Genomic DNA, 24,009 nt, shown 5'->3' with positions numbered 1-24,009 from the left:
TTCATTTAATATCGCTAAACAGAAACCAAGGATTATGAATAAAAATATATTTATAACGGTAATCGCGTATCTACCATTTATTCATAATAATGTAATTTAATAAAATTATAAACTACGTTATAAAGCACTTTTTTAATTTTAAAAATAAGCAATGTATTTCAACAACAAAGTTATACAAAGTATACTGAAAATTACTTAAAAAAATATTTTAAGAATAGTCCATAAAATTAAACTTAGACAAATAAATAACTTAAGACAAAATATTACAATAGGTGGTGGGAGAATTAGATTATAGATTACGATAGGCATTTAATTATTTATTATTGTAAAAAATATTTATGTAAAATAAATAAAATTATTTCAAAATAATTATCGTGTTAATTCAACAATTTTTCTAATAAATTTAAACGACCAGACGACCAATTTAACTGACAGAACAACCAAGATCCAAGATGCCTCGGTAACATATTTAATGAATATAGTTATTAAAATCCGCTCGGTGGCTGAGTTGACATCGCGTTTGTACCCAAGCGTAGTGTGTTCAATTCCTCGGCTGGCTAAGTCTTCCTTCACAACACAATCAACGTTTTAAGCTTACTGTGGTGGTAGTAGAAGATTTTTAAATAAATACAGGTTTAAAAAAAAAAAATTATTTGTAACCTAACCTAACTTAATCTGCAAATTGTTATTTCTGAAATAATGGTTTAATCCCAATTTAATATTAACATTTAACTATTGTGTTGTTAGAAAATAGAATAGCTTAAATTATTTAGCGAGTTATTTTAAAAGAAATAATTATATCGCAAAAAGCTTTCACGAAGAAATAAAATAATGAAAATAAAACATGAATCATTTTCAAATAAATTGCGAATGCAAAACACGATATTACTCGTTCGGTAACACACTCCCTTTGCCATACTTTTGAAGTTTTAAAATTGCCTCTTGTGAAGTGCTTTGACGCTCTTAAAAGAAATCCCATTTGTTTACCGGTAGCATGTAATTAAATTTACTCAGAACCAGAGTTCCGAAGAACCTCTGCTTTCCGGGGTTAAAATGAAATCTCATGTTGTTTTATTCTTGTTTAACGTTGAATCAATGGGGATGATATCCTAAAACACGCTGGAGATTAATTAAAATTTAGTTTAACCTACATTTTGATAAAATTATATATCTCATCACGGTGCAAGTAATTCGATGATCTAAAACTGTTTGACACAGGCCTAAATCAATTCCCAAACAAAAGATTATAAAATAACTTTAATAACGGACAAAAAAGCTCGCTGTTTAAGCCGAAAGTATGATTTTAGTCTGAACTACAGGGTTTTCCAATAAGAGGTGTTATTTTGATAATCAAAGAAAAATGCCAATTTTTAATATAAATGATCTAATGTTTATTTCATTTTAAAGAGGAAAGTATGCCGTTAATAGTGAAAAATAACATCAGTCAAATGACCACCACGACCACGAATACAGGACCATATCCTTTTCATCAAATTTTCCATAACCAAATCGCAAAGTGGCTGCCTTATGTCCTCGATAGCCTCACGAATTTCATCTTAGAGGTCTTAAATCGACGCTGGGCTATTGGCATAGACCTTCTCTTTCACGTGGCTCCAAAGGAAGAAGACGCAAGGTGTTAAATCACAAGATCTCGGTGGCCAATTGTGATCACCTCTTCGAGAGATAACACGGTCCGGAAACTTTTCCCGTAAAAGATCAATGGTTTCGTTGCTTGTGTAGCACGTAGCGCCGTCTTGTTGAAATTAAACGTTGGCCAGATCAATACCATCCAATTCCGGCCATAAAAAATCATTAATCATCTCTCGATAGCGCAATCCATTCACCGTAACTGTTACTAGAGCCTCATTTTCGAAAAAGTAAGGTCCAATGACTCCTCCTGACCATAAACCGCACCAAACAGTCACACGTTGAGGATAGAGAGGCTTTTCAACAATAACTCTTGGGTTTTCCGAGCCCCAGATGCGACAATTTTGCTTTTTGACTAAGCCACCGAAGTGGAAATGGGCCTCATCGCTCAAGATGATTTTTCTATGGAATTCCGGATCATTTTCACGCATTTCAAGGACCCAATCAGCAAAGACATGACGTTGTTGATGATCGGCCGCCTTGAATTCTTGTATTAACTGAACTTTATAAGCCTTAAGACACAAATATTTATGCGAAATACGGTGTAATGACGTTTGTGGAATGCCTAATTCCAAAGAACGACGAGAAATGGACAATAGACTGTTCTTAAGCGACGTGCACGGGTTTTATTCTTCACATCACTAAGTTGTCCCAACAGCTCGAATTTTTCCACCAATTTCTGTATTGCGGTCCGACAAGGTGCTTCACGACGACCCAAAAATGTTCGAGTTTTACGAACCGTCTCTGCCAAATTGTCACCATTTTTATAGTGAATTTTAATAATTTCAGTGCATTGTTAAAGCCTGTATCGTTCCATTTTTATTAATGGCGTAGTTTCTTCTTGCTGTCAAATGTTAAAAAATGACAGTTTCAAAAGTAACAGCTACCGAAATAGCGGGCTATTCAAAATAACACCTCTTATTGGAAAACCCTTTATTTATTAGGCGTGAAGTATTTTCGCCTAGCTGACATTTTAATGGGTACTCATTATTTGCTAACAGGAGGATTTGCGGAATTTAATACACTATTTTGCTCCTTAAAAACAGGGGATTGAGCCATATTGTCTCTTTGATATGTGAAATAAATCCAACGCAATTTATTTGATTGAATTTGAAGTATTTTTCAGGGAAGTTTTGCTCAGATCTTATGAATAGATCTCCGCAAACTGCGTAGCAACTAGGAGACAAAGAATTCTACAAGGATTACAGGTTCCATTTGATGTCACCATTACAAAAGGTTGGATTGGTGTATTGAGATTTTTTCTGTATTCGCCATCTTCTTTAAAAAATACTTATATTATTGTTACGTTTATACTGCCAAACCTATAAGTAAATATGTACTGCTTGGCACTGGTAGTAAATACATTATGTCGCTTAGCGTTAATTCTTCAGAATCCAGTGGAAGTATTTTTTTCGAAATTAGATAACAATGAAATTAAAAATTTCGAAATATTTGGATGCAAAGATTCCTTTTTCTTTCTTTAAAAATATACAATTTAAATGTATGTTAAATGTTTCTTTTTAGGAACATGTATTTTAAAAGTGGTTAAATAGCGTGTGCGTCTTCATGAAATCTGATGCTTTACAGATTTTAGGATGTAGAGAGGAAAAACGCTGGAACGACAGCTTTAAAAATGTTAGCAAACCGAAGGCATTATGTAAACGACATAAAACGTTCTAGCAACCGTTAAATGATAATGACGTTCAATTCAAACAAAAGACAGGTATGTCAGGAAAGTTGTTTTGTTTTTAACACCATTGATGAATTATATTTAGATGAAAGATAATCTGATTAAACTACCGAATCCGGTCTACGCGCACAGCTTATTGCGTTCTAATAGTGGAACAAATTTAGGAACAATTATTATGACCTAAGGCTTTTAAAAAAAATCTAAAAATCGAAGACAAATAAATTATTCAATGAAACAGTTCTATGAAATTTAAATTACATTTGACATACATGATAAGCGAACAAAATCTATTCAACCCAATTTGATCAATCTTATGCAGCCGCTTGTCATAAACCTGTTCACGAAGTTCTCAGTTAACCTCGTAAGTAGGTACTTGTATTTTCTGAAAACAACGCTCCCCTCTTTGAAAATATACTTACCGCCGGATTCATAACTCATGCTATACATTCGCCTGTATTATGAATTCCGCTTTGTAAAATGCAAAGCAATATGCACCTTGTCATAACCAGACCAAGCAATCGTTGTTTTTGTTCAGTGAATACCGTTGTTTACGTATAAATAAATTACCCCGCATTATATTTCACGAGTAAGGAGGGTTCAATAAGAATAAAAAGATTTATAGCGAGGATGTTTGAAGGCCAATATATATTAGTTTATATCATTGAAGAAGATGATTATAATCAATCTTAACGAAAAGTGAAATAGAACAAGACGGTCTCAAATGGAAATCGAACCCAGTCAAACGTCTTTAACCACTCAACCATTGAGTCTTATTATTATATTATTTGACGTCATTTTTGTCGATCCATATTTCATATATTGAATATGTTTATCCGATATACTATCTATGTTACAAACCATTTCTTTAGAAATTTATAATCATTCAAAAATGATTACAAATTCCTGCCGAAAAAAACGAAAAGTTGGAGAAGATTAGTAGCTAGATAATATTTTTAATTCTGAATTAAAAATATGAGATTAACAAAAATGACGTAAAATAATTAGATCCCAATGGACGAGTTGTTAGAGACGTTGTCCCGGTAAGATAGAGATTCTTGGTTCGATTCCCAGTTGAAACCATTTTCTTTTATTTTTCTGTGCCTTGTTCTGTTTTATGTTTCGTTTATATTTATTAGTATTATCTTCTTCTTTAATGATAAATTACAAAGATGGACATAACCTTCAAAAGTCATTAAAGAAAATTTGTTCCAATAAAAAAATTTATAACAGTTTGATATGATTTGAGATTTTCATGGCCAAAAATATTATAGTGATTTATTTTTGGGGTATTATGTAGTTTTCACTACCTCCTTCTTTAGCCAACGTTTCGAACAGGATTACAGTGTCCATCATCAGGGCAGATAGATGATGGACACTCTAATGCCGTCCTAAACGTTAGATTGAAGGAGGTAGCGCAATACGGCATAATACCCCAAAAATAAATCACAATAAGTAATAGTTTATTCCAGAATGTTTGTAGGGGTGGGGCATTGCAATACGTTCCGTATTTTGACAAAAATTGAGAAGAAGAAGTTAGACAAAGTATTCTATTATAAATATGTTACAGATACAGGTACATAAAATAAAAACAGAGACGAAAAAAAGTGAAAAATGGTGAACACAAAAATGTTGACCGAAAAAAACACAAAAAAAAAACGACCGGCCGATTATGGAAAATATTGACCGTCTCCCGTCTCTAGAGGGCCATCAGAGGGGACTGCATCCAGGCACGCATGGCAGTATTAAAATAAAGTAAATAATAAAACTAATTTACATATGCTAGGAGTTAAGAGTGTTCAACAGTATATGTCTAGCAGTTACGGTAGGTAATTGTACCATCAGGTAATTGCTGTCAGTGCACCCACGGATTGATTAAATGGTTTTGATGTTTACAATGATTTCAGAGTATTTATTTCAATACAAAATTTGTTAATAGTTGATCTCATGGTTTGAAAGGTTTCGCCAAATCGAATTATTATAAATATCGCACACCTAACCGATATGCAACATTATTTGTTAAATAGTGTAAGTTCAATTATTGCGTCTTTTTAAAACTTTTATAAAGTATACCATAATTAAACGTGAGATCCATTAAAGTGCGACTTGTAAAATATATTACGATTCACTTCAGGTAAAATTTAAGGCAATTTAAGGATGCAAAATAAACTCACTATGATTTAAGCGGAAGACATCACAAATATATATAATTTTGTATATTCAATCAGGCAACGGCTTTTGAAAGTGATTCTTAAAATTTCGGCATGTTGTTTACAATCAGATCTGATAAATCGACTCAATAATTAACGATAGAAATAGTTTATTTATTTGTTTAATATTTTAATTAAATGCAAGGATATTTGCGATTCACGTTATTTCCAACCCTATTCCGCTTACAGTGAGGGTAGGAACAGAGCTCTCGGTGTATGGGTAGGAAAGCATTCAGACTGTGTTCGGATACGTTCGCCTCCAGTCGAAGGCAGTTCGCCGGTGTAATCGGACGTTCCCTTTGTGGCACGAAAGCTCCTTCCGCTGCAAGAGCTTAAAGCTTCCTACCTCTTCCCGTAGAAGCTTTTACGACATGGATATATCTATCACAAGACATTTCAGTCTCGATGACGTAAGAAATATTCAGATTTTAAAAGCTTTCAAAGTTTCGCTAAAATTATATCATGCTAACTGCTTACTAGATTTACTTAACTTATATTGATAATCATAATTCTTTAATTTTTTTGAGCTCTTCTTCTTTTCTACGTCATAATTATGTTTTGCCAACATTTATATAAAATATGTATTTATAGTAATGCACTGTGCATTGTGAGATGTCAGCTTCGTCATTTTCTTTGTAAGCAAATTAATATACTTTTGGGAATGTTACTGAACACGTCCAACACATATCAAAATCGAACATTAAAAATTTGTTTATTTGTTACTTTATTGATTTGGAAAGAGGTTAATAAGTGCCTAATTGTTAATTCCAATATTTATTTTGATTGCTAACCTTAAAAAAGTGAAAATAAGTACCAACCTGTAACCTACATCCTTGAAAAATCATATGGCATGACATTAAATTGCAGTTCAATTCAAAATTCAGTGAATACTTTTCCGACATCGTTAATTTGCATAACAAAACGTCAATTTCGTGAACACCGTCATCAGATGCATTATTGTCAGAACCGATTGTGACGCGCGGTATTATTATATGCGTCATATTATTATATTTGAATTAAATATTATTATTACCTTTACTCATGTTTCGGATATTGTTAAAACATATTTAGGTCGACGATTTAATCGGCATTTTGTAGTTTGTTCTCTAACTAACGTAATGAATATCAAATTGATTTAATTAAAAGTGTTCCAAAATGGCAAAAAAACCTCGTAAATAAGTGACTAAAAAACCATTACGATGTCTGTCTGATCGAGTAGACAGATAGGAAAGACACCATACGTCTCGGTCTTCATGTGCATTAATGCATTTTGTTCTCTTATTCAAAATTTTGACATTACGAGTACACTACTCAATATTTGGAATATTATCTATTTTTCTTGTCTTTCTGGTGCGTCCCAGCCTTCTTTTTGCATCTTTTTTTACGCTATATATTTATCTGGTATAATTGTTATCAAGTTTAATTTATCGTACCTACTCCATTTAATTTAAAGTTTTTCATCTATTTAATAATGATACTATTCAATTTAAAACATCTTATTTGTAAGCAAGTTATGTTGTGTAATTATTATTACTCGTGACAGCTGTTTCGCCTTCTGAAGGCATTATCATTCTTAAAGTTTGTTAGTGGCTTCAGTGGGCGAGACAGATGTCACGCGTAATAATAATTACACAGCAAAGATGTAAAAATATGCAATTTTTATTAAATTGAATAATAACATGTAAAACTTATGTTTTTTAATAAAATGGGTTTAAAATTAATTAACATTAATAGCAAAAACATTCCTTTTTAAATAACATACTTAATTCACGAGTAAAATAAAAAAAAATAACTTACAAAACTAAGTTATAAATAAAAAATTGAGAAATTTAGGAAAAAATCAAATTCACTATAGAATTTTAAACTTTTACATTTCAGCAAAGTTTTACGTATATTTCGTTAATAACTAATACGGTATCTCTTTCCAAATCTATTATTAAAATAATGTAATCGATTTAAAGGTGTAATTTCTTGACATGCGATGAGGCGTTATGAATGTTAAATGAATATATGTATTTTGCAAATAGCTCACCATTAGTGCATATTATGTAGAATAAAATAGGGTTTTAATCAAGGACATTCATGTACTCGTATTTGGTCATAATTTACTTTTCATACTTTCGTTATTTTTTTATTTTTCTATATTTTTCTTTGTATTTGTTGTACCTAAGAGTATTATTTTGTTACCATTTTATTTTAATTTTCTCACATTGTTTGCTATAAATATCACCTTTATCAATAAATTGAGTTACATATTACATTCCTTAAGCTGGGAATTAAATTATTATTATTACATTATTTAGACTTGTTGTGTGTTAAAACTCTAAGGGTTTATAAGTAAATAACGTTACAATGCTGATATCTACGCTGTAATATCTACTTGTTTTTAATGAACGACACATAAAGCAAGGTAAAGAGAGATTGCGACAAAGCTTTTAGCAGTTGAGTACCTACTTCAATTGCACTCCTATAAAACTAATTCTGAAAAATCAAATTTAAGCGAGCTTTCTCAGATAAAAAAATAATGAATTCCGCGAACGTTACTTCTAAATAGGTTCTACAATTTATATTTTTGTCCAATGACCCTTTTATTAAAAGAAATCGCACCAGGAAACGACGTCTGGTGAATTGCGACGGTTTGCCGGAAATTGAGTTTGGAGCAAATTGAAGAGAACCTGTTTCCAGGAAAATACATCTGTTTGAGGGGAAGGAAGTTGCGAGCGAAAGGTTTACGTTCACGTAGCTTTATTGAACAGAGTTATTCGCGAAGTTTTATGCTCGTACCGAGAAGTATATCTACGTGTGTGGTTGTGTTACACCGCAAGTTGCCCGGAAACCTCAGGATGTAGGATGCTAGGCTGTCATCTCCTTGTTGATGCAATTGAATGGAAGAGGTAAATAGTAAATAGGAAATGGATTTTACATCTCTGATATTCAACATTGAAAATTTATAGAAAGGGTATAATGTATGTCTTTTAGATATTCCTTTTTAGAAACCTGGAATGTGCGGATTCATCGTAAAAATTGTGTAAAAAGCTGCTTTATTGGTGACCTCTAAAGTCAACGTTATTCCTTGGAGAGCTGATGGGCAAACTCCTGACGAACCAGAATATTGTAATATTACCTTTGTAAAATATCCTCAGTTTTCGATACATTGGTACTTTTATGAATTTCGTAAATGTTGACACCTTAGTAATCAGTTTTTCGAGTGCCACAGTTACAAAATTCGATATTCTAATGTTCATAACGCAATGCTGAATAGCACAGTGCCTGTGTACGGTGACCAGATCTGAATAGCCAGGCTCTTCCCCACCACCTTCTTCTCCATCTCTTCTCCTCCCCACTACCTCACAATATTCCCAAATTGGGGATGGGGTTAATTGGGGATTATTAATATTTAAGTCTCACTGGCTCCAAACGGTTGACAGTAATTGGGACTCTTTTGCGGTTTCACATTTATTTTTTTAAATTTAATATGTAGATTTCAAGTTTTTTCTATCACCCTGGCATCATATTAATAAAACATGAACCTGACATCGAATTACTATTGAGGTTTAGTCCATGAATGGTACAACACTTAAAGTAGTTTTATTAGGGTAGTTTCAAATTAGGAAAACAGATGTAATTAGATGTTCAAATTAGTTGTAAACAAAGCTATGAATAGTGGCTTAGCTGGCGTAGATATTATTTCAGTTTATCTCTGTTAAATATAGTAAGCCACCGAAAATTAAAACTTTTATTTCAATAAACACTTTTCTACATCTCGTGACATTGTTACAAAGTGCTTTGTATCAAATATCACACAGGAAAAGCGTCTGACATTTCAATTTCGAACACAACAAGTCTTTATTACTTTTACATTGAAATTTAAATGGATTTTCAGACATAGAGCTATAATTAAAGTCGGTACTCCGTACGTAATATATCTTCGAAACTTGTTCTACTATTTGAACTCGATAAGCGGTGCGCGTAGACCGAATTCGATAGTTTTAACTCTAAGCCATCGATGTTATCTATTCTAAAGCATGCGAACACCTCATCACAGGTGCTTCTAGTGAGGTGTTTGCACAAAATTACTACTTAACCGTTTACATACAGTTACTGACTGCGATTACTTTACACTCTACTACCATAGAACTATTAGTAGAGGTGCTACTTCGTACTAACATCTCGTCAAAAATGGTTCCACTATTAGAACGCGATAAGCGGTGCGCGTTGAACAGATTCGGTATTTTTAGTTAGAGCGTTGGGAGAGTTAGAAATCAACCTATTTTTTCGCTTCATGTCTCATCTAAATATAATAATCAATGTTTTCAGACCTCTTTCTGTCACTTTTCTTGTTAAAAATTGTACTGACAGTGTAATTGAATTAGATAGTATGCTGTATTAATGTTAATTTTTAGTACCTACCTATATATTTAGAAATAAAATTCATTATTTCAAATAAGCCTTATTATGCTGCCGAGATATAGTTATACAAATATACAGTACCTGTAGACTAGAGATTACGGCTATATTATTACCTACCAAATTAAAATATTAGTGGTAGTGACATTACCAAGCAATTTGAGAAAAAGTGATGAAACTTTGTCATTATTTATTTGCATATGAAATGAGAAAAAAGCGAGGCGAGCACACTGTTTATAATACATGTTTATAATAAAATAGGTGTATTGTTTTAGTTATTAGTAATTTTAGTTTTTTTAAACCTTTTTTCTGTTTGATTTGAGAATTTTAATATTTAAATATTTTATATTTATATTTTATTCCAATAATAAAATTTGACGGTGTATTTTATGATCTTTCAAAAACAATTTTTAGTTTTCGGATAAGTATCCCGTTTATTAGGTTTTTTTGAGAAGCGGAAATACAAACAAATTCTCCGACTTTCTGACAGCGTCTTTAAGAAATGTAACGGTCAATATGCCAGAGGCCTGAGGGGTTCATAGAGCTATTTTCGGTATGCGGTGGTCAAAATAGGCACCATGTCATGTTAAACTTTAAAATACCACATGACTCTAAAATACAGGCATTTTTCCATAAAAAACTGATTTTGATGCCCTCACGAATAGTTATCTAGTAAAAACGTGTGTTGTATTTATATAAATTTAAACGGAAAAAATAACATCTACCGGTTTATGATATATTATCTGGCATATGGTTTCTAAGAAGAAATGAAAACATTTGGTTTTGGTGGTAAACTTTTTGCAAAGAAATTATCTGAATCTAACCTATGCCTAAAATATGTTTATTTACCTAATCATACTCTGCATCGATAATGCATGCGTATGAGTTATTACTGTCACTTAATATCAGACAGCCATGATAGATCTTGGTTACAAACGAAACTAGTCAATATATTTAACGAATAGTGAAGAAAACATGGTTCGGGACTTAAAAATAGGCTTAGATACACAGACATAGGAATTAATAGACGAGAAGATAATGGCGAGGGGTAAAATCAACTGTTGAAGAACGAAGGGAGTGAAGCTGACTGTGATTCGTCAATAAATCAATCTGACAGTAAATAGGCATCTCGCATTATAATATCACCATTTACTTCTTAAAAGTAAAATCTGCTTTTGAATGAATAGACATTTTTACATGGGAGCGCAAATTACTCGCCACGTTATGAACAAATTTGCGAAGTCCAAATTCGGCAAAAAAATTCGGTTCTATTTTCAGAGTCGAATATTTCGTTTAAGTATTTAGTTAAGACACTTTTATAAATGTTCATAATTTACTTCCCAGCAACCAACCAGCTTTGTGTTTCGCGTCCAGACGTTTCTCGATGTGATAGTAACAACTGATTCATATTATACGATGTGAATATGCTTAAAATAAAGTAAAATAATGCTTATATATGGAATGTAATACGACAATTGGGTTTATTCTCTTTTTCACAAGTTTTCATAGTACAAGTCAACATTTTGCCGTGTTATTTCGTAAAATGAACCGATGATGCCTCGACCATAGTTCGCACAAGAATGATGACGTCATGTTTTCAAATTTCACTTGAGGCCATACGCGAGCACAGCCGGCTCCAATGGAACCGGTATGGGGAGTGGGGATAATACGCTTTTAATCACTTAGGGCAGGTCTACTAATATTCATATGTCTATGCTTAGATACTATGTTTTATTTAGGGTATCAAAAGTCGTATAAGACTATTTAGTCAGTAACCATTTATTTATCAGTTTTAATCGGCCCTGATAAACTTCGGCCCAGCCTAAGCAGCTGTATTACCTAATTATTTAACATAATTTCGGGTGTTGGTGCATCGGTGCATGCGTGATTTGAAATTGAGTTCCTGTGTAATGCGTAAAATTGTTCAAGTTCAATAAGCTTTTGGTTTTCAAAATTAGTGTCGATAAGAATAAATTCTATTAGAAAAACTATAAAAAGGTTATAATTTTTTTTTCTTAATTAATAATTCTTTAAATGTGTACAAAATTACCTGTGTATTAATTGGTAACCGCAGAAATCAATACAACGACAATTCAACACACCCTTTAAAAGTGATATAAAGTGATGAAACAAATACCAGGTTAAATAGGTTACGTAAGTAGGGTTCATAGTTTAGTTTTTTTCATCGCTTTTATTGACTATGCATCATTTTTTAAAGAGTGTTGAATTGTCATCATAGAATAATTGTATTATAAGAAATATATTATTTAGTATTTTTTTGGTATGCAAAGATTTAAAAGCAAATATTTTATAATAATTTCAGCTTGATAAATCCTACAATTACGATATCCCGTGGTTTTTCATGGGCTTGCGCTATTATTATAATGATTCTGTAATGTTTGACTAATGGTTTTTTTGTATTTGCAGTCGTCAATGCCAGAGGCGCTGGCGAGCAGTATGGCCGATGCGGAGCCGGACCTCAGCACCTTCGAGAACAAGAGTGGCCTGGCAGAGGACATGAAGTTCCTGGCCAGCATGCCCGAGCTGTGTGACGTCACCTTCCTGGTGGGCGATACCCGCGAGCCCGTGTGCGCCGTCAAGGCGGTGCTGGCCGCGAGAAGCAGGTTACAAACAAACTAACTATACACACTTTACTGTTACTGTACATGAACCTCCTGGCCAGAATGTTACGTCACTTTCCTAGTAGGCGATACCCCTGAGCCAGTGTGCGCCGTCAAGGCGGTGCTGGCCGCGAGAAGCAGGTTACAAACAAACTAACTACACACACTTTACTGTTACTGTACATGAACCTCCTGGCCAGAATGTTACGTCACCTTCCTAGTAGGCGATACCCCTGAGCCAGTGTGCGCCGTCAAGGCGGTGCTGGCCGCGAGAAGCAGGTTACAAACAAACTAACTACACACACTTTACTGTTACTGTACATGAACCTCCTGGCCAGAATGTTACGTCACTTTCCTAGTAGGCGATACCCCTGAGCCAGTGTGCGCCGTCAAGGCGGTGCTGGCCGCGAGAAGCAGGTTACAAACAAACTAACTACACACACTTTACTGTTACTGTACATGAACCTCCTGGCCAGAATGTTACGTCACCTTCCTAGTAGGCGATACCCCTGAGCCAGTGTGCGCCGTCAAGGCGGTGCTGGCCGCGAGAAGCAGGTTACAAACAAACTAACTACACACACTTTACTGTTACTGTACATGAACCTCCTGGCCAGAATGTTACGTCACCTTCCTAGTAGGCGATACCCCTGAGCCAGTGTGCGCCGTCAAGGCGGTGCTGACCGCGAGAAGCAGGTTACAAACAAACTAACTACACACACTTTACTGTTACTGTACATGAACCTCCTGGCCAGAATGTTACGTCACCTTCCTAGTAGGCGATACCCCTGAGCCAGTGTGCGCCGCAAGGCGGTGCTGGCCGCGAGAAGCAGGTTACAAACAAACTAACTACACACACTTTACTGTTACTGTACATGAACCTCCTGGCCAGAATGTTACGTCACCTTCCTAGTAGGCGATACCCCTGAGCCAGTGTGCGCCGTCAAGGCGGTGCTGGCCGCGAGAAGCAGGTTACAAACGAACTAACTACACACACTTTACTGTTACTGTACATGAACCTCCTGACCAGAATGTTACGTCACCTTCCTAGTAGGCGATACCCCTGAGCCAGTGTGCGCCGTCAAGGCGGTGCTGACCGCGAGAAACAGGTTACAAACAAACTAACTACACACACTTTACTGTTACTGTACATGAACCTCCTGGCCAGAATGTTACGTCACCTTCCTAGTAGGCGATACCCCTGAGCCAGTGTGCGCCGTCAAGGCGGTGCTGGCCGCAAGAAGCAGGTTACAAACAAACTAATTACACACACTTTACTGTTACTGTACATGAACCTCCTGGCCAGAATGTTACGTCACCTTCCTAGTAGGCGATACCCCTTTGCCAGTGTGCGCCGTCAAGGCGGTGCTGGCCGCGAGAAGCAGGTTACAAACAAACTAACTACACACACTTTACTGTTACTGTACATGAACCTCCTGGCCAGAATGTTACGTCACTTTCCTAGTAGGCGATACCCCTGAGCCAGTGTGCGCCGTCAAGGCGGTGCTGGCCGCGAGAAGCAGGTTACAAACAAACTAACTACACACAATTTACTGTTACTGTACATGAACCTCCTGGCCAGAATGTTACGTCACCTTCCTAGTAGGCGATACCCCTGAGCCAGTGTGCGCCGTCAAGGCGGTGCTGGCCGCGAGAAGCAGGTTACAAACGAACTAACTACACACACTTTACTGTTACTGTACATGAACCTCCTGACCAGAATGTTACGTCACCTTCCTAGTAGGCGATACCCCTGAGCCAGTGTGCGCCGTCAAGGCGGTGCTGGCCGCGAGAAGCAGGTTACAAATAAACTAACTACACACACTTTACTGTTACTGTACATGAACCTCCTGGCCAGAATGTTACGTCACCTTCCTAGTAGGCGATACCCCTGAGCCAGTGTGCGCCGTCAAGGCGGTGCTGGCCGCGAGAAGCAGGTTACAAACAAACTAACTACACACACTTTACTGTTACTGTACATGAACCTCCTGGCCAGAATGTTACGTCACCTTCCTAGTAGGCGATAACCCTGAGACAGTGTGCGCCGTCAAGGAGGTGCTGGCCTCAAGAAGCAGGTTACAAACAAACTAACTACACACACTTTACTGTTACTGTACATGAACCTCCTGCGCCGTCAAAGCGGTGCTTGCTGCACATGAAGCTCCTGGCCAGCATGGCCAAGCTGTGTTAAATCACCTTCCTGGTGGTGTAATTACTCCAGTCAGAAGGCCCAGTAGCAGAGCGGTAAGCTCCTTTACCCTAGAATAAGAGTTTCAAAACTTTGCCAAGGTATCTAGCACGGTAGCTCGATAAAATCCTATATCAATATGACACTGACCAAATGCGTCATCTATGATCAGTTACCCATATATGCGAGCACGGTTAGAATATGATTCCAACAATCGGTAGACAAAAAGTTTTATAATCTATATAAAAAGATAGATAAGCTGTCAATATTCACAAATTTTTGAACAATGTCGTTCGTGATGCAAAATAACTGGCTTATTTATAAATGAAGGTGAACTTACGAAACTCGTTGAATTGAAAGAAATGGTAAACACTATTGATGGACTTAATTGAATCATTTAAGACGCGATCAATTGATTCAGCTCGTTAGTCAACTAATCAACTTTTAGAGTCAAAAAGTACATGTGGACTAGAGGTGAGGCGTATTTATCGTACCCATTAAAAGTACCAGGTATTTTCATGCGATACTTTGTACTTGTGACAAATCTCCAAAATACCTGGTTCCAAAATACTCACAAGTATTTTATACCTGTACTAAATATTTTTAATGGGTACTTTTATCGGGTATTTTTAATGGGTATTTTTGATGGGTATTTTTGATGGATATTTTTAATATTTTGTGGAGAAGTACTCATTTGAAATTTTTTGAGGGGAATTATCTTCTACAGAAATTCTCTAACAACCTCCCCCCCCTGGGGTAATCAAGCTTATGTACAAAAAATTGTGAGGAATATGTGGGCAGAATTCAGGACTTATTCTGAATCAATCCTCTGGTCGGTATTAAATACTTTTGACCATTTTTACAAGGTATTTCTTTGAACCTGTATTCATTGTACCCAGTAACGAAAAGTACTCATTGGACCCACCTCTAATGTTGACTGCCAATGTAAATTTCAGTTAATATTTGAATTCGACACTGTCAATTTAGTAGTGTTTTTTTTACTTTTACGTAGCCGTTTGACGTCTAGTAATATCGTTTCAAGGACAGATGATCCAGTATTCCCAGCGTATATCGATTTATTTTTTAATACATTATAAATATCGGTGTGGATATCAACAGCGCGACAGTGCTCGAGAAATCGGCATAAAATAATCGGTAGTTACGCCTGTGCTAGACCTCCGGAACAAATAAAATATGGTTTCCATTGTTGAACAAATAAAATATGGTGTTGTTGATAATGATTGAAACGCAGAATTGATTAAAATAGAAGCAATTTAATTTAATTCCCTTATCTCACAGAGATTTTTTCTTAAAATTCAGTATCTACGCATCTTAAAATGCTTTTAAACCCAATTTAATAGCAGATGCCCACTTAATGGGTACCTACACACTACACAGGGAGAAAATCAATTTGTAAATTCCCTTAACTTATGTAATTAGACTCTTTCCACTTTCGTGGAAAACAACGTTCTCTCGATGGTAGCTAAATCTCGAATACCGATATCGAGCACGTACTCCAAAATGTAAATGTATGTTTTATGTTAATGTTAAAATCAGATTTATAAAAGTTCTCTTCGGCACGGACTGTTTACGGCAGGATTTATAATGTAGAGCTTATGTATTATTATGGCTCCTGAGGAATAATAATATGACTCACCCTCTTATTCATACCATTAAACTCGACCATTTAACATTTCATCTGTCTGCCAAATTTTTATGATGTTCCGGTTCCGATTTAAGATGGCGGCCTTGTTGGATACTACCTTTTATACGGCCAGGGTTTGCATGATAGTGGTTCCTACTACGAGAGGTCAAATCGGAATAATCTATATTATGGTACCTACCTGAAAAAGGTTTGAAAAAAGAATTATAATGGAGATTGTGATATTTCTATGAAAAAATTGTTAAATATCGTATTTAAGGCGATGCCATACGTCGTGTAATATTTTAAATCGAGCAGCTATCAATAACACCCCTTAAGTAGATGGCGATAAGGTTGAAATTCCCGTTTAACACCATCCGCCTGTTTTGATTTATGCAAGAAAAAAACATGGCCAAAAGTGCCTTTTATTTTATTTTGTTGATGTTCAGGGATAAATATTTAATTTTTTCCAATCATTTTATAAAAAACTTAATTTGCCAAATTATACAATAAAATCATAACTGAAAATGGGTTCGTAAGTAGGAGATTTTAAACTTTAAAGCAGTTTTCATAGGCCTTATTCATTATTTTTTTCTGGGCTTATAAAAATACTTCATAATCTAAAAAATACTCGATTATTTCAAAGGCCGAGATGTATTCTACTCGCAGTATTTAATTAAAGCATCTGAAACATTTCCCGGCAACCAAATTTTCAAACCAAAAACACATATTTTGCATTACTACGTAGTGCATCGCCTTAACAAAGAATGTTACGAAAATTAAAAAATACCCTTTTAACGTATTTTTGTACCTACTTACCAGTTTTATGATTTCAGATAAAAAAATGTTTATTAAATGAGAGAAAAATAGTGAGTTAATTTTTGGACGCAAGGTATACTGTTCACAGAACAACTAGTGGGTTAACCTCTCAAGCGTTTGAGGGTCATATATGACCGGGCGTCAATATTTAAAAAAAAAATCTTTTTTTCTATCTTCCAAAAATGTATAATTTTTTGACGTTAGAAAGATAAATAATAGTTATTTCTAGTTTTCGTCAAATATTTATACTGGAATCCATTAATAAAATCCTAAAAATAGCCAAAATTAATAATTCATATTTCGCGGCAATCGTAACAATCGTCTTAATTTTTTTTATTTTATTGACGAGATAAAAATGAAGGTACAGTTTTTTTACAAATTCCCCAAACAAAACGAATGTTTTTTCGAAATATCGAGTTCTCTCAATTTTTCTACGATAGGAGTTGAAAAATTAAGTTTAAGGTTAGCGTTATTGACAACATTTTTCACGTTTTACATTAAAATTTTATATTATTTTGAAATAGTAATGTGTATTTTAAATGCATATACCGGAAAAATAATTGTATCTTGTTTCTAAAACAGCATTTATTTTTATGGAAAATTAAAAAATCAGATGTATATATAAAACATTGCAAACTGAACAAATGCGATGAATGTACAGAAGGGTTAGTATAATTTAGATCAAGATATTAGATATACGAGTAAGTAAACAATGTGAAAGGATCTGGACCGTCCAAGTCAAAATCGAAAACGCCTTTGTTTGTTGAAAAAACCGTTTAAGTGTGCTAATTTATTGTAAGATCTACATTATACAGCTGTTTAACATACCACTTTATATTTTTAAATTCATGTCGAAGTGACTAGCTCAGGCACGAGGGCTCCATCGAAGCTAAAGTCATGTTATCCTCTCAAAAGCTGGGCGTTCTGTACAGGGCCCGCAGATACTTTATTAGTTCACAACTCCTGACCCTGTTCAAAAACGCAAATCGGCCCCACTGTTGAATTTGGTTGCCGCCTGAAAAAAACTCTTGACTCTTGAGAAATAATGGGCGGTCCGTCTGAAAGATTCAACTCTGTTAACAAAGAGATTGCAATCCTTAGAGCACATGCGTCAGGTAAGTATGCTGTCCTTGTTCTGCCGGTATTACAATGGCCGATGCTACGAAGAACTAGCGAATCCCTTCGTCACCGGTGCATAATCGGGAAACATGTCGAACGCGCGCCTAACACATGTCCATGGTTGGAATTTGGCACATGAGAACGAGACGCTTCTACGACTCGTTCTCAATTTATACAGCTCGGCTGTGATATTAATTTTTGCATAAAACTATCAGCAAAATGGTAGTGTTGTTGAATATTATACTCGATAAGTAGTTTAGTTTGCTTAGTTTGCGAGTTAAAAAACAGTAACTAGTTGTATTTTGATGATACTCTAAATTATTTTTATCACTATTAGGTTGGCATGTGTCAAATTTTTGATAATTTGATGATTATCAAATTAATGATCGACGCCATTTTGTATTTTTGTTTCAAACGCAGATTCTGTGTCCGTTTTGTACCTTTGATCAAATTATGATTAGATGAAAAGCATAACAAAATGATTATGCTTGATCGCAATTTTATCAAAAACTGAAACAGCTGACTTTTAAAAAAAAATTTCTTAGTCAAATGTGATTGATGAATGTAAGATTCGGAATCACGTCAACATTAAAGATCAGTTATGAGTTAAGTTTTTTTTATTTAATGTAAAGCGTGTTAAAACAAATTAATTTTAAGGATCGATCTGTTCTCATCACTGCCTATTTATATATCCTTATTTGATATGAAAAGCTGGCACAAAAGAGGAAAATAAAACGTACTGTCGACGGCTTTTGTTTGTTTATTTTACACTGATGAAACATAAAACGCCTACCTTGGGTCGGTACGGTGTACGCGCTGTTGCCTATAAATAAGCGCCCTGCGTATTCTAATTTTGATTAGAATCTTGTTCTTTATTAGACATTTGTTCTATTCAAACATTGTTCTTGCTCTTGTAAAAAGAAATTAATCTCTTAACAAAACAATTGTACTCTCATATTGAACCAAATAAAATAAACCATAACCTAACAAAATTCAATATATTCTAACATCCGAACGATCTAAAATTCACTATCATCACTCAATTTCCAAAAGAACGTGTTTTCTTCAAATTCTGCACTGTAGCAACATCAAAACCATCTATAAGCGTAATATGAAGTCATATAAATGTCATAGTAAATAAATTTATGAGAATATCCCCAGGAAACCTAATACCGTTTATTACGTGATGTTCTATTTTATTTAAAAAAACAACAATTTTACCACTGTACCACTGACGCTAATAAACAATTTAATTTATCTTTCAAATGAAAAACACTGGAATGATACCCCGAAAACTATTTTATCTGTTAGCGATTTGAAAGAAAAGTGGTGTCGCTATTTTATATCCTCCTGAGCCCTAGACAGACGAATTTATTTGATTATCTGTTCAAGAAAGAATATTAAAATGACGACAAAGTTTGATAAATTTCACGAGAAGTGAGGAAACATATACCTTATTCCGGGCACACTGACACGTCAAACTAAATATTCCAAAATACGAAGTTGTAGGCAGTTACTAAAGTTTTTTTGTTCGCCAGCTTATATTTATGGATGCTACATGAGAAAATCATTTCCCTGAGTATAAATAGCGAGTCTTGGGAAACTACTACTACTAAATATATTGTCACATTATCTGGTAAGACGGTACATTTTACAAAAACATCATTTTGTTAAAACAAGTAAGTGATTATGAAAATAGAATCAGCTGTCGCACGGTGAAAGTTTTGCGTTGGCGATCTAGAAGTTAACAACAAATTCCCGATTAACAGTTTCCGCAACCCACTCGATGGCAGCACCTTTTATAGCCTCCAAACTCATCAAGTCCTTTTTTTCCTTTTCAACAAATTGTATTTAACAAAGATAAAAAATAAGCATTTAGCCGTTATCTTTCAGAAAATTAACATTTTATACGATTTTGGCACCCTGCGAGCTGTGTTTATTACTTTTTATGGCACTACCGTCCTTGGGATATTATTCCATAGATCAAGAGTTCCCAAATATTTTTTGAGGATGAGAGTTACCTTTTACCAGTGGCGGCTCTTCTATGAGGGTCGTTTGGTCAATGACAATCCCAATATGCTGCAATAGTATTAATATAAAACAATGCTTGAACAAACTACCCGATAATTAATTTGGTAAATTAATAGTATTCGTGCATATTCCTTCGGTATAAGCGGGTTCCAGTGCCATCTAGCATCAACATGAGAGGCTATTGAATGTACCTACCGTGGGTCACTTTAAATTTTGTCCCCATACTATCTCCTTTCTTTCTCTTTTTTATACAGGCAAAGGAGGTAAACACTCAACATGTCTGACGTATGCTTAGTATCATAAAAAAACATATTTTAAAGGGATTTTTGGACATGAACGCGGTGAGATAGAGATATCTACGACCTAAGATTATTAAGTTATTAGAAAGAGATGTGAAAAATGTCAAAAAAATATAATTTTTGATAGCGGATTTGCAGTTGAAATAAAATGAAAGTATTAGTACTTTTACTTTCATTGTATACTTTTTAACTCGACTGATATAAACAATGGACTAAGTTAGGAGTAAGTGATTAAAAAATTTTTAATTGGAAAAAAACATTAATGGTTATACGTGTAATATGTATAGTTAGATAAATAATTTTAAATTAAACAATTATGTACTGCCGGCTTCATAATAGGTGGGTTACCGTCAAATTAATTTCATTCAAATTAATGCAAGTGACACAAGACACTTGTGACACAACTATTTTCAACTGTCTGGAGATTATGACATCCGCTATTATGGTATGTTGTGAGGTTGAAGATAGTGGGAAAGAAAGGAAATGCAAAGAGTAAGGTAAGTACCTGGCAATTGCTCTCGTCACCAAACATGGCTAAATGCAATTTAAACAACGTGCAATATTTTGTTGCTTTTTCTACACCTTTAAGACCATTAAACTGATTATTGAATATCTAGCAAAACCAATTTGTCCTACGACCAGGATTTTTTTTCTTCCATGGTTATAAATTTAAAATGTAGAAATGATAATTAGTTTTAAAATTCGTAATAAATATTATTTGATCAAGCAAAAAATGGCCCGGGATCTACAAGTTGGGAACCCTTGCCTTAGACTTAGACCATTACATTACTTACACCATAGAGCAGCCTCTCCCCCAATCCAGTCAGCCCAGAGCCTTATCAGTCCTCACCACACGTCATAATACCCAACCACAGGATTGGAGCTTTTTCGTTTTTCAAAGCCTGGCTTTTATCCTTTACCAGTGGCCCGGAATATTGAAAACATAAAAGGAAATATGCAGAAAGGAAAAATATACGACTATTCTATTTCCCACTTAGACTTTTACTTGTACAATAAATTGAAAAAATAATAATCTGATCATTTTATTAAAATTATCGCTCTACATTTTATTATATATATTTTTACTCTACATTTTTTTTATATTACAGCTCTGAAATCTTCTATTAATCAGTTAGTAATTGTGAAGTAGTAGGTAATTTGAAAATTAGTTGGAAGTAAAAGGGATCATTTAAACACTAGGTTTTATTTTTTATATATATCTTAGTGAACGTTTAAATTTTTTAAACACTCGATTGTTGATTTCTTTAAATCCAGTTAAAAACAGGACTGCAGGCGGTTTCCTGAAAAAATTTTTGTCTTTTTTTTTTTTTTTTTTAAAAAGAAAGACAAACATTCCCGGGTTACGAATAACCCAACAATGTTTGAAAATCTCCTACTACCACCACAGAAAGCCGAAAATGTTGCTTGTGTTGTGATGGAGGACTTAGCCAGCCGAGGAATCGAACACGCGACGCTCGGGTGAGACCCAAGCGCTATGCCCACTCAACCACTGACCGGTCAATCTTAATTTATTTATTCATCCCATGAAGATTTTACATGTATACAATATTCAAGGTAAGCTGATCAGGAGTATAATAATGAGTGTATATTTGTAAGCATAGTAGGCAGAGTACAAACAATATTAGCAGGTATTTATCGTTGAGAGTTGTTGTACATTAAAGTAATATTGTTCAATAAATAAATAAAATAATAAGAATTCAAGATTGGTACTTAAAGTACTATGGAAGTAGTAGTGGAACAATATTTAATAATATTGTTGATGTTAGTAAAATAAATATATGAAATGTTTATTGTTAAGCAAACCATTATAATGCCAGATTGGGTACTATACAGAACATAGTTTAACATTCGTATGGAATAAAAAATAACGGTTTGTTGAAAAGCAAGTTTGCAATCAACAAACATTTATTACTCCCGATTGGGTGTTTTATGGAACATGGAAAAAATTATATTAAGATAAAGTGTGCCTGAAGAAAAAATAAATTTTGTTTTGTTTTTTGTTACATCCCGAATACAATGGAATAACACGTGTTCATGCACCTGTTTTTGCAATGATAATATATAATGACGAAATTCGAAATGTGATGATTTTTATAAACACATGTTCCGACATCCCTAAAATTCATTCATTTTTTTCTAAAAGCTTTACATGAAACCTATCACTGCAGTCGTGAAGGGCATGCAATCTGTTTTTAATCGGATTACGAATAGTTTGAAGAGATTCTTAATAAATTAGCGATATTTTATATCAGAAAGTTTTCTTCGTACTGTTACTGGGCCGAGCAACTTATTTTAGAGTACAACTAATCACATTTAGAGTGGGCGAGTCAGTTTATTGAGGTTAGTTTAAAGTGCTGTTAAAATGGTTTTGCTTTGAAGGTAAAATAAAAACACTCCAAAAAAATTCAAAATTTTTTACAATTTTAAATTTCACTGACTGACTCAGCTGTCACACTGAGCGAGTAGAGGGTGTAGGAAGCGCCGAGTTTAGTACGCTGGTGGAGGGAGTACTCACTCGGGACTTGTTTCTATCCACTGTCTCGCCTAACTCGCTTGCCCGCTACTAGGCCGAGTACTGACTATACTGATCACATCATCCGAGCACTCGGCCGAATGCACGTCTCGGCAGGTGTAATTTCTTCATTAGGTAATTGAAAAGTATAACGGTGATTAATTTAATAGGCGAGTTACTATTCCGTATTGCATTACCGTGTCAATTATCAGGACAGATGTGACAGCTTTAAACTTTATTTTAGGTTTTCAAAATTATTCAGAAGAAGTAATTTTTCACTTTGACATTTTTCAAAACCTAAACTTAATGTAACGTATTCAATTATTTTCGACTTAAACGAAGAAGAGGTTAACTTTTGGAACTAGTTAAAACACACTATTGAGACCCTCATTGTAACAACTGGAAGGGTGCCTTACCTATATAATATTATCACGCGCTCGTTAATCTAAATTTGTTGTTAGAAGGGGAGAAGGTGGGGGATGATGACCAACCAATAAGGTTAGGCCAACATAAAGCCTAATAAGGCTATATTCATTTTGGTCATAGACAGCTTGCTCTGGCGTCACGGACTTATCCTATTATTATAATCTAGTTTGTGAGAGGAAATCAAATTTGATCATTACGCTTTAACAGTTTAGGATTCGTTATTAAGTTACCATCTAAATCTTCTTCCATCATATGGAGGAATTTGTATAAGAAATAAGTATTTACTGACCTTTATTACAATGGAAGCTTAAGAATTCACACATTTCTTCTGTTTCTACTATCTTGGTACGAAAACACCTAATGGAAAACACTTCGATTTCTCT

At 34.5% G+C, this 24,009-nt stretch overlaps 1 protein-coding gene across 5 annotated transcripts in view; it reads left to right on the top strand.

Annotated features, from left to right (window-relative positions):
* Nucleotides 1–24,009, top strand: part of gprs (speckle type BTB/POZ protein) — an 82,185-nt gene that overhangs the window by 25,715 nt on the left and 32,461 nt on the right. For 4 of the 5 annotated variants that reach the window (XM_089636239.1, XM_089636238.1, XM_089636242.1 and 1 more), the window contains exons 1-2: nt 5,856–5,954; nt 12,379–12,575. In XM_089636239.1, the coding sequence (XP_089492365.1) occupies nt 5,916–5,954; nt 12,379–12,575 (236 nt within the window). In that variant the 5' untranslated portion in view covers nt 5,856–5,915. Of the gene's footprint in view, nt 1–5,855; nt 5,955–12,378; nt 12,576–24,009 lie in introns of those variants that run through there. The other variant, XM_089636240.1, reaches the window with a different exon arrangement.

This window comes from Hesperophylax consimilis, chromosome 10 (genome assembly GCF_061612785.1).
Source record: "Hesperophylax consimilis isolate HC1 chromosome 10, BYU_Hcon_1.0, whole genome shotgun sequence".
NCBI lineage: Eukaryota > Metazoa > Arthropoda > Insecta > Trichoptera > Limnephilidae > Hesperophylax > Hesperophylax consimilis.
Note: the sequence above shows the minus strand (reverse complement) of the source record. Positions and strands in the feature narration are given on the sequence as shown.